The sequence below is a fragment of the Pogoniulus pusillus genome, chromosome 1 (genome assembly GCF_015220805.1).
Source record: "Pogoniulus pusillus isolate bPogPus1 chromosome 1, bPogPus1.pri, whole genome shotgun sequence".
Lineage (NCBI taxonomy): Eukaryota > Metazoa > Chordata > Aves > Piciformes > Lybiidae > Pogoniulus > Pogoniulus pusillus.
Window position 1 is genome coordinate 48,729,004 of NC_087264.1, and position 12,208 is coordinate 48,741,211.

Sequence of the window (12,208 nt, forward strand, 5' to 3'; positions counted from 1 at the left end):
TGATGCTGGACTCAATCCCCTTGTCCAGATCATCAATAAAGATATTGAACAGGACTGTGCCCAGCACTGATCCTTGGGGCACACCACTAGTGACTGGCTGCCAACTGGATGTGGCAACCATTCACCACCACTCTCTGAGCTCTGCCATCCATCAACTGGAATGGTTTTTCTGGACTGCTTATTTTACTAACTTGCATGGTGGATGTTAGTGAACCTTTTTGTCATTTAAGTCTAATGTCCCTCCACCATACCTGGGTAAATGTCAGATACGTGGATAAATACACTTACATATATTTGTATTCAGCCCATCTCTGCAAACAGTTTTCTAACATTTTAACCATATAATTCCCAGTACTGAAATAAAACTCAACAACTTCCACATCATCCTGAGGAACTTAAGAGTAAAATTCTTGGGACTAAGAACATTTCTTCTTTCTTTCATACCTGTAAGAAAACTTCACTGCAGTGAGAACACGATTCTTTAGAAGTCCACAAAAGGAGGATCTCACGTAAGTGTGCCATTCTGTGCATGGGTGATGCACCAAAACATGTTGACTTCTTACAATGTAAATGACAAATGCTTAAAGATTATTTGTCTTTCTTCAGGAATCCAAATATAAAATTGCTTTCATAAGACTAAATTTTTGTTGCAACTCAGCTGTTCTCCAAACTTCTCAGGAACCTTTGAGAAGGACCACTGTATTTAGCATTTCATCTTTTATAGCTAACTTCTACACAGGAGTTTTTCTGTATTATTTGAAGAGAAGTGTGCTTGTCCAGGTGTCCCCTGAGCATCCCTTTGTGTTAAGGTGATGTGAAGAAATTTTGTTGTTTCTACCCATTACATCTCCTCTTATGCCTTCTCTTTCTAACCAGGTGTTAAGTAGATTTATCACTTCCCTGCCTTTCCTTCTCCTGATAAGAGATTCGTATTCTATGTTTGTCTAGATGACTATTTTGGGTTACACAATTTAAATGTCCAGTTTCTTACATGTACTGCTTTTGTTCTTCGTGGTATTGCTCCTTGTTCTCGATGTTCTGTTCCAGTAACATCTGATTCTGCTGGCTGAGCATCTGAATCTGACTTAGGAGATGACGGTTTTCTTCTTCCAGGTTCCCCTTGAGTCGGGACAGCAGCTGTTAAACAAGATACATTAGTCTCTCCTCTGCATATAGCTTTCCTTTAAGAGCACAGGATCAAGCTAACAAAACCACACAGCAACCCAGCATATGAACTGAGAAACTTCAGCCTACATGGAGGTGTTTCTGTGACTACACAGATTGGCCTTCTACTTACAGTGTGCCAAAAAGTTCAAACAATGAATGTTAGGAGCAGCACACCTACCTACACCTACTCACCTCACAGTGGTTATCCAGCTTGGTCAGAGAGATATCCATGGACTGATGCTGTTCTTTCAGCTCATCATAGCGAGCCTGCCAACGATTCAGCTCCAGCTGAGAGTTATTCAAGGAAGTTTTCAGCTCTTTAGTGTGCGAATGCAAGCCTTCATACTCTGCCTTTAGTTGGCTGTGCAAAAAATTCACCCTGAACAAGAGGAAGCCAGCAGGCTTATGAAGGATGCTTCACAGAAAACACTTTTCTTTTAAAGACTGCACCGTCAGTGTGCAGCTGTTACTAAATCACAGTATCACAGTATCACCAAGGTTGGAAGAGACCTCATAGATCATCAAGTCCAACCCTTTACCACAGAGCTCAAGGCTAGACCATGGCACCAAGTGCCACGTCCAATCCTGCTTTGAACAGCTCCAGGGACAGCGACTCCACCACCTCCCCGGGCAGCCCATTCCAGTGTCCAATGACTCTCTCAGTGAAGAACTTTCTCCTCACCTCCAGCCTAAATTTCCCCTGGCGTAGCTTGAGGCTGTGTCCTCTTGTTCTGGTGCTGGCCACCTGAGAGAAGAGAGCAACCTCCTCCTGGCTACAACCTCCCCTCAGGTAGTTGTAGACAGCAACAAGGTCTCCCCTGAGCCTCCTCTTCTCCAGGCTAAACAATCCCAGCTCCCTCAGCCTCTCCTCATAGGGCTTGTGCTCAAGGCCTCTCACCAGCCTCGTCGCCCTTCTCTGGACATGCTCAGTCAAAAGTTAAGTTCCAAAGACTAAGTCCTAAAGAACTTTTTATTCTAAGCATAGAATAAAATTTCATTAAGGAAATAGTAACAGCATTATGAAATACTTTAATTCTAAAAAAGAAATGAAAATAGATGAATCACCAACTTGCTATTTGCTCAATGTGTAAGACATACACCACAAATTCCTGATGCAGAATTTATATAGAGTATTTGGCAGCCCTATTTGGAAAAACAAAGAACCCTGACAGAATTGCTTCCCTGATGCAAGAAACATAAGCACTAAAGTGTCCTGTGAAACATTGCAATATTGTAAGATGACACTCTGGCATACTGGTTATGATGAAGAGCTCCTTGGCAGGGATATGGGCTGGAGAGGAGGGTCACACTGCTGCATTTTGTAAAGTTCACATGATAGTGCACAAAAGGGGTTTTGACATGAGGTAACAGTTACCCTATGATCATATAAACCACTAAGCTCACTTCTGGTAACAAGAATCAAGCCTCTTTCAAGTATTAACAAACGGCAGCTTTCTCTGGGCAGCAGAAAATAACCAGCAATGGTAACTCCTAGAACTAAATCAAATTTGTGTAAAAAACATAACACAGTTCTCCTTAATAGCAGGAACCATTCCCCATGACTCCAGATATTACTGAAGGGGTTGAGTATTTGTAGTTCCACTTCAAGACATGCGTATGGAAACAACACCTTACAGAAACACTTACGAACTGAACCACATGTGGAAGCTCATTTTGAATAAGCAAAAGTCCCAGGATCAGACCATGTTTGAAGCACCAAGTAACAGTATTTGTTGACAGAGTCCATTAAGCCAATAATGTTAATAAGCATTAAAATGATCAAATTAACAGATACATTAAGGAAGGTATTCTGAACTACAGTTAACATAACACAGCTAAACAACTGTGTTTTGCATAATTGACTTTTTTGTTACACACAAGAATTTGTCGAGAGCCATACCTGTCCAGTTCCTCCCTCAGCTTCTGATTTTCCCCAGTGGTTATTGCATTGGATCTCCTCTCTTGCTGCAGAACCTCCCTCTCAGTTTTTAAAACTTCTTCCAACTCTTCCAGCTCTGCCTTGTGTTTCATTAAACTGTTGTATCTGCAGAAAGATTTCATTGCTTTCATTTAAGCCTTTTTCTTCCTCTAGTTTAAGATTTTTAATAAGCAACACCACACCAACCAGAATAGATTTTTTTCCCTGCCCACTTAGTTACATATTCATTTTTGTAGTTAAACCTCTATCAGTACTGAAGAATTCCACACTAAGCTGTGGAAATTCAGTTAAATCACCAGGGAAGCTTTTTTATTTCATCCTAAAAAGGCAAATCATTCTTTTAAGTCAACTGGGCTGAGCTGCACTTGCCAGAACCTTATTTCAATTCCAGATTCTGATCATATGGAGCTAAAAAAAGAAGAGAATGCAATGCAGTGAGCAACAGTTTATTAGGTAACCACCCAATGCATTTTAGGTTAAATGTGTAGGTCATAGCATCCTTAATAATTAATAATCTCCTGCATATTCCAGAGAGATGATGAGAGTGGTACAAGTGAGCTGACAGCAAAACACCTTTAAGCAGGGGCTGATCCACCTGCTTGAATGGCTCTACTTGTTCACTAGTGAGAAACTCAAAAGCAAGATCAGTGCTCACACCCAGGCTTCCACTGTCACTTGGTTTATCTAATTTGTGCATAAATCATTCAGTGTGAGAAGACAAGCAGAGACAGAGGGAAGAAGCCATCGAGTATGTCTTTAATTTCCATCTCTGGAACGCTAATATAGCAGAGGTGTGGGACACCTCTGCTGATACTTGGCACAGGCATTGATTAGGCAGGCTCAGCCTTCTTGAGCTGCTACACCATCTGCATTTGGAAACTGCTGCAAAGAACAAGGTAGCTTGAGACTACTTGGTCAAAGAGGATGTCACAGTATCACACTATCATCAGGGTTGGAAGAGACCTCATAGATCATCAAGTCCAACCCTTTACCACAGAGCTCAAGGCCAGACCATGGCACCAAGTGCCACGTCCAACCTTGCCTTGAACTGCCCCAGGGACGGTGACTCCACCACCTCCCTGGGCAGCCCATTCCAGTGTCCAATGACTCTCTCAGTGAAGAACTTTCTCCTCACCTCAAGCCTAAATCTCCCCTGGTGCAGCCTGAGGCTGTGTCCTCTCGTTCTGGTGCTGGCCACCTGAGAGAAGAGAGCAACCTCCTCCTGGCTACAACCTCCCCTCAGGTAGTTGTAGACAGCAATAAGGTCACCCCTGAGCCTCCTCTTCTCCAGGCTAAACAATCCCAGCTCCCTCAGCCTCTCCCCACAGGGCTTGTGCTCAAGGCCCCTCACCAGCCTTGTCGCCCTTCTCTGGACACGCTCAAGCATCATAACGTCCCTTCTAAACTGGGGGGCCCAGAACTGAACACAGTACTCAAGGTGTGGTCTAACCAGTGCAGAGTTCGTTCTCTGAAGATTTTTTGGTGTTTTTTTCTCCTCTCGTGGCCTCTGTCAAGGTCCATGGTCATACACACACACCAGCAGAAGCCACTGGGGACCCTCTGTAGTGAATGTTAAGTCATCGTCACGTTTTTCTGTGACTGTGACAAAAGGCTATTGCCCCAAAACAACCTGACAGATGGACCTGTGCCAGTTACAGAGAAATGTCCTTCTAAATAATAAACAACAACAAGGTGGAAGATGCAGCATTGCCTGAAAAAGCTAGAGAGAACAATTATCACCAATCTGCGACTCTCACCTCTGTGGAGATGAATGCAGAGCACGCTTACTCTGCAGTCACAAAAACTTCAGACACACAAAAGCAGTGGACAGCAGCAAACACACTGACTCCTGCCAACTTGTTTTCCTTTCAGGCAGCTACTCCTTTCATTATGCAGTCAAATTACAGTCTGTCCCCAATTCCAGGCCACTGGAGCGTCACACAGGCAAGTACCTGTCTCCCAGACAAAAGCTGCTTTTTGCTATGTATTCCCAATAACAGCACTGGGAGTTAAACTTAGTTAGTTGCCCTCTACAGAACAACGGAAGAACCTGAAAGCAAAGGAAGTCTTCACATCCATCTCCAAGAAGCATTTAAGACAAACAAACTGCAAGGCAATCCAGAACCTGAGAAGACAAGCTCCACAGCCAGTGCCTTGGCAGATTACCATGGCTGCTCTGCAGAAACTGCCTTGTGAATTCTTTTGCCATTACTGTACGATAGGGCTACTGTGCTCATTTTTATCCAAGCCTTCTATTTTTAAAGAGGGCTGCTTAGAGGGAAGCAAGTATACTGGTCTGGTTTTACCAGCTTAGCCCAGCTTTGAGCAGGAGAACCCCTGAGGGAGATCACAACTGCTCCCCTTAGTATTAGGTGAAAGGTAAGAAAGAAAAGGCTACAAAACCACACATGACTCTGCCATCTCTGGGGCCCTAAGGAAATCCCAGGCATAATTCCCCTGCAGTTCTGATTCATCGCAAAGTCTACCACTTCAGCAGGACTGGTGCAACCAGGTTGCCCATCCTGTAAACTGTTCAATACTCAGGTTCACTTTACTTCTTTAAGCATCAGGCACTTGGACAAATAGGTTTAAAAAAAAAACCAACCCTACACATGCAAATAAAATCTGTTTTGGATCTGATGCAATCGATTTCTGGGACTGAACTATTGCATTTCTCTTTACTCCTTCTGGCTTTGCTAAAAAGCATGTGGCAAAAGGAACCCAGGAAAATAATTACCAGCCAGCACTGGTAACATAATAATAGAAGTCCCTGCAATATGTAAGCCTCCACAGCAGGAATTCTGTTTTTCCAGCAAGATCTGGAGGATTAGATTTCTCCAGACTAAGCCACAGGATCTGCTCATCAGTTGTAGCTAGTAAGTCATTACCTCCCCTCAGCAATATGCAAAAGGATTAAAAATGGAGCAAGAGTCCAGCATTTTTCAGTGTTCTTTGAGAGCAGCCATTCAAACACTGCAAAGTCAAGAAACTGCAATTAATAGTAAACAATCCTAACATACTAACTCTCCTTTTCCTAAATCAAACACACGTCTGTGATTTGCTGGGCTGGGACCAGTTACACACAACCCATTATTAAATCCCCACTGCAGTGCTAATACTGTTCAGACAGAGCCAAGGGAGGTGCAGCAAAGTTTGCTCAGGCACAGAAAATATTCTGTGGTTACAATGCATCAGAGTGAATTACATAAATCATGGGCACCTTGGCTGTACATGGTGACAGGAGTCCATAACCCAACTGAAAGCTGCTGTAACTTTTTCTATATGACCTGCAGTCATAGGTTTGTGCAGGATTGCAATTCTGCCTTAAGCAGCAGAACTGTGATTAATTACAGTGTTGTCATCAACTGAGAAAAAATTACCTTGGAGCTGGGACAAGCAAAACCTGTCTCTTAGACACTGCACAAGCAAACTTCTTGGCTGCACTGAGCTGCTCTGGGAAAATTTAGCAGGTGGTACATTCCATCTGAAGTTGAAAGTGAGGTATTTCATTTTAGCACTCAAGCATCTCAGAGAGACATAAGAAAACAGTTTCCTTTCAACTGTTTTTCTAGCTTTCTTCCCTCTGCTCCCTCAGCCAGCTGAGCCTCACATTGCACATGTTGGAGGGAAAACAAAACACATGTACAGACACACAAAGTGGTTTGTCTCTCTTTTTTTGACAGTCAAAGGGAGACACAGGCTGTCTTGGACAAGCCACCTTAATAAATATCTTTTGAGATTGATCTGCTGAGGATGACACCGCACTTCTAAAACTGCCAAATCAACCTGCTTTGAGGATAGAAAAGGCCACCACCTGTTCCCCTGCAACATCTCTCACTAGCAGTCACATCTCAGTAACAGGCAGCCCAAATTGCAAATGGTTACAATGGTGATCTGAGCATTTCCAAAAATAGACTGTCTCCAGTGATAAAAATCACTTTTTCTTTAGGCTAGAATTGTTTACTAACTGCTACTCATCAAGAAAAGAAAGAATTCAGCAAGCTGCCTCAATACACCACAGTGTGAAAATCTCAACTAAAGCCTGAATCAATGGGAACCCTTAATCGGTCTGAGAGGGACTTGGTAAGCAGGAGCAGTGTCTGTGTAATCACTTCCAGCGCATTTAGTTGACAGCTCACCAGCTGTCTTGTCACAGCCCTGGTGAGTTATTTTAACCACAATGGGCTTATGTCTCTACTTTATCAAAATCTACTGCATATTGCACTGCCAACTACTCAGTCTTTGGAGAAAAATGAGTTGGACACTAGTTTTCAGTCCACCCTCAAAAATCACCAGTTGAGTTGATCTGAACCCAGCTGAAGGCGTTACCCAGAAACTGAACCTAAATACAGGTATTGGGAAGAAAATCACTCAGCTGTATGTGAAAAGTTTTGAGGGGTAAGCAGAGCAGCATTTTCATAGTAGTACACTACATATTTGATCCATGCACAACTGTTAGAAAATGGCAGTGACTGGAGACTAAACAATGAACAGATTCAACTGAATTGTGAAGCCAGTGTAAGGGCCTGAAGCAAAAGTCTTCAACTGTGAGAACTAGAACAAAATGCGTAGTTCTCTCAATATGGCTCCCCTCTGAGAGCCTCCTTTGTCGCTAGGTTGATCATAGAATCATAGAATCAACAAGGTTGGAAGAGACCTCCAAGATCATCCAGTCCAACCTAGCACCCAGCCCTAGCCAGTCAACCAGACCATGGCACCAAGTGCCTCATCCAGGCTTTTCTTGAACACCTCCAGGGACGGTGCCTCCACCACCTCCCTGGGCAGTCCATTCCAATGCCAATCTCTCTCTCTGCCAACAACTTCCTCCTAACATCCAGCCTATACTTTCCCTGGCACAGCTTGAGACTGTGTACCCTTGTTCTATTTCTGGTTGCCTGGCAGAAGAGACCAACCCCACCTGGCTAGAACCTCCCTTCAGGTAGTTCTAGACAGCAACGAGGTCACCATTGAGCCTCCTCTTCTGCAGGCTGCACACCCCCAGCTCCCTCAATCTCTCCTCGTAGGGTTTGTGTTCCAGGCCCCTCACCAGCTTTGTTGCCCTTCTCTGGACACCTTCCAGCACCTCAACATCTCTCTTGAATCGAGGGGCCCAGAACTGGACACAGCACTCAAGGTGTGGCCTGATCAGTGCTGAGTACAGGGGCAGAATAACCTCCCTTGTCCTGCTGGCCACACTGTTCCTGATGCAGGCCAGGATGCCATTGGCTCTCTTGGCCACCTGGGCACAATGCTGCCTCATCTTCAGCCTACTAACTACCAGCACCCCCAGGTCCCTTTCCTCCTGGTTGCTCTCCAGCCACTCAGTCCCCAGCCTGTAACAACCCTGTTGCTTGGGGTTGTTGTGGCCAAAGTGCAAAACCCTGCACTTGGCCTTGTTAAATCTCATCCCATTGGCCTCTGCCCACCCATCCAGCCTGGCCAGGTTCCTCTGCAGGGCTCTCCTACCTTCCAACAGATCAACACCTGCTCCTAGCTTGGTGTCATCTGCAAACTTACTGATGCCACACACAATCCTCAATTACTTGAATTTCCAAAAACACAGGCTTACTCACACCTAGCAATTAGCTAGGTGAACTGCAGACCCTACTGTATGGCTAGAAAAGGTACTCAGTAGAGTTGAGAGAATCTTTTTAAAGCTGCATGCTATTAAGGCACATATCCTTAAATGCCACAAGGGCATTGAAGCTAGTTCTGAAAAGGAACTCAAGCTCGTGTTGGCTAAATATCGCCAGCCATTTGTGGTCAGCCACCTTTAGAAGTCTAAAATCTGTGGCTTTGCAAATATTTTCACCTAACTGCAGCAAGGAGGAGATAACACTTTTTCAGAAGAACAGCTTAGTAGTTTCCATTACCAACTGGACTGGAGACCAACATTTAAGGCTAACACTGTAACATGGGCACATTCCAGCCACACTCTACCACGAGCAGTGAACATACCTCTCACCCAGACCTTTGTGCTCCAGGTCCAGGTTTTTGTGTAATGTTTTCAGGCAGCTGTGCTGATTTATTAGCATTTCATATTCTGCAGACTGTCGTTCATGCAGTGAAACAAGGTGCTCATGGTCCTGAAGCAATGATTCATACTCAGCTTTCAGTTGCTCCTTCTGTTTCAGTAGGTTTTCATTCTCATTCTCCTTGGCTGTCTGCTGATTTTGGAGTAAAGTATTCTGGGCCATCAGTGAAGCGCTCTGGGAGCTGAGGGTTGAATTTTCTACCTAAAGTTTCTCAAATAAAACCAAGCACTATTTATTTACAATGAACATGCAGCAGCAGCCTGTACCTTTATAGAGTTAATCAAGAATTGATCCATTGCTTTGTGAACTTAAGATATATAGGGACAATCTGGCATTGCTGATCATGCTATGACCAGTCTGAAAAGCATCGGGATAACCTCAAACTGAAAACCACTGTTATAAAAGCAGAAGCTTTTGATTCTGTAGACTGAGATGAGCTGGAATACTCATAACTCTGCTGCATCTTCAGACAATCATGTACCAAAGCCAGAAGTTCCCCCATGTTTTTGTACAAGTAAGTAAACTTTTACCCAAACCCACCAAAATGAACTGCACCACTGTGTATTATGGGCAGCACTCCTAACGAGACTGATTTCAGTAGATAGGCATTGCTTTGATTTTATATGTTGCTTGTATGCTTTAATTACAGGTGAGAAACAATTAAAAAAGACCCAAAACAAAATCAATCTGTGACCATGCAAGACAAAAAGCTTGAAAAGGGAAATTCATATTAAGATTAAAAACCCCTACAATAGCTAACCCAGCATTGTCCTTTAAAACTGTTCTCTTTATCAAGCTGAATTTGTACTTCCAAAGTTAAAGCAGTGTTTAACAGTATCTGTATTCCACCAGCAACTCTGACATTTTGACTGGAAGAAAAAAAATTGTGACTGGAACTGTGCTACAATGTCTTTTGAGAGCTGACTTGTGTCCTCATCCCATTTCTCCCAAGCTTTTACAGGCATAAAAGATCTTTTTATTCCAGAAGTGCAGTTCTGGAATAACACATCTAGATTTTGCTGGACTGATTTAAAAATATTCTCTCTAAATAACAACCTTCATAATAAAGATAGCTACTAGACATTACAGAGCTAACTTCCCTCCTAGTTTGGGGAAATTCAGACCTCAAACTAAAGCTCCACCTTATGGGTCTCATCTTCACATCACTCTTTTGGCATACCAGTACAAACATTTTCTATTAGCTGTGATCTTCTCTACACTATTATAGTCAAATTCAGCCTTCTGCCACAGAGGTGTAAGGTTGTCCTGACCTGGAGTTTGGCTGTCTGTGTCTGCAGGGCAGTGTTGTGCTCCTGAAGAAAGACATTTTGCTTCTGCAGTGTCAGGATTTGACTGTTGAAGGAGACATTTTGTGTTTCCAAATGCTTCAGCTGTTCTTTAAGCAGGTGCTTCTCAGTATTCAAGGCTGCATTCTGAAAGAGAAATGGCATTGAAAAGGTGACAGGAAGAAATTAAACAGCTATCCTGATCATTTGGAGTCCTGTTGAAGATGAAAACAAATTAGTGCTGAGCATTTTGCAACAAATGTGCAAAAAGTGAACTCTGCCCAGCATTAAATGGAGATAAGACAGATGCTATACACAGGATTAGTCCCAGTAATGTGGTAACACAAAAGACACTTATATCATTATGTTCCTATGCAGACTAAGAGAGACTGGAGGAATTTGGTAGACTTATGTCCCCGAGAAAACCCACCAGATTCCTATAAGCTCAAAAATCAAGTTCCCAAAAACAGACTTATGATTGCAAGGGAAGTCTAAGATACACGAGGAAAAAGAAGAAACCTTACATTCCTTTCCAATTCAATTGCCCTGTCTTTCAGTTTCAGCAGCTCCATGGTAGCTTCTCGATGCCCTGACTCTGACTTCTCATTCATTTGGTGGGTGGGAATAAGTTTCTCTGCAGAACACCCAAGTGACTTCTGAGCATACTGCTCATCCTGCTGCCTCTGCTTAAGTGCATCAAAGTCCTTCTTTACCTGCAAAGTCAAAAAACAACAATCTTCAAGACTGACTTAACAATGGAATCTTATATTTATAATGATGGGATATGAAGTTTCTTTGCTACACTGTCCTTCACCCCTGCAGGTACTGTCCATTAGTCTGTCTCTTACCTCACCAACACATCATTGCAAACATTAGCTAAGTGCCATTGTAAACATTAACTAAGTGTTTTATGAACATGTGAGAATGCAGAATTCAAAGCAAATACAAGGAGGAATACTTCTGCTGCCTATCTGTGATAAAAGCTTACCATTCATTCTAGTGATTCCAGGGGGATGTAAAATCTGCCACCATTAATATCTCTATCATTATAATTCTGCATACTTCTTACTCATCTAAGTCCTCAAAATGTAGTTTTGAAAGTAATTTGCAGGACAAGATGCTTGGACTAACTCAATGTAAACAAGCATTAATTACATATAACTTTCCAAGGGATTCAACAAGCATTATCCTCACTTCACTGATGGGAAGCTGAGACAGGAATCCAGGTCTCTTGGCCTCCAGTCAGGTGCCCTTTAACTCAAGCTCTCTGTCGCTTAGCTAACAGGCTATTCTTAGGTGAGACATTTCAACTGCCGTCTTCCTCTGCCTATGCTGAGGCAGAAAACGAAGACTGTGATAATGAACAAATCTTGGAAAACTAAAATGTGCCAATAGTATCACAGTATCACAGTATTATTAGGATTGGAAGAGACCTCACAGATCATCAAGTCCAACCCTTTACCACAGAGCTCAAGGCTAGACCATGACACCAAGTTCCACGTCCAATCCTGCCTTGAACAGCTCCAGGGACGGCGACTCCACCACCTCCCTGGGCAGCCCATTCCAGTGTCCAATGACTCTCTCAGTGAAGAACTTTCTCCTCACCTCCAGCCTAAATTTCCCCTGGCACAGCCTGAGGCTGTGTCCTCTTGTTCTGGTGCTGGCCACCTGAGAGAAGAGAGCAACCTCCTCCTGGCCACAACCACCCCTCAGGTAGTTGTAGACAGCAATAAGGTCACCCCTGAGCCTCCTCTTCTCCAGGCTAAACAATCCCAGCTCCC

At 43.4% G+C, this 12,208-nt stretch overlaps 1 protein-coding gene across 3 annotated transcripts in view; it reads right to left on the bottom strand.

The window, feature by feature from the left end:
* Positions 1-12,208, bottom strand: part of CCDC88C (coiled-coil domain containing 88C) — a 119,822-nt gene that overhangs the window by 13,807 nt on the left and 93,807 nt on the right. For all 3 annotated transcript variants that reach the window (XM_064151714.1, XM_064151705.1, XM_064151723.1), the window contains 6 exons: positions 10,952-11,140; positions 10,413-10,574; positions 9,065-9,342; positions 3,068-3,211; positions 1,360-1,546; positions 992-1,137 (listed from right to left, as the gene is read on the bottom strand). In XM_064151714.1, the coding sequence (XP_064007784.1) occupies positions 992-1,137; positions 1,360-1,546; positions 3,068-3,211; positions 9,065-9,342; positions 10,413-10,574; positions 10,952-11,140 (1,106 nt within the window). The remainder of the gene's footprint in view (positions 1-991; positions 1,138-1,359; positions 1,547-3,067; positions 3,212-9,064; positions 9,343-10,412; positions 10,575-10,951; positions 11,141-12,208) is intronic.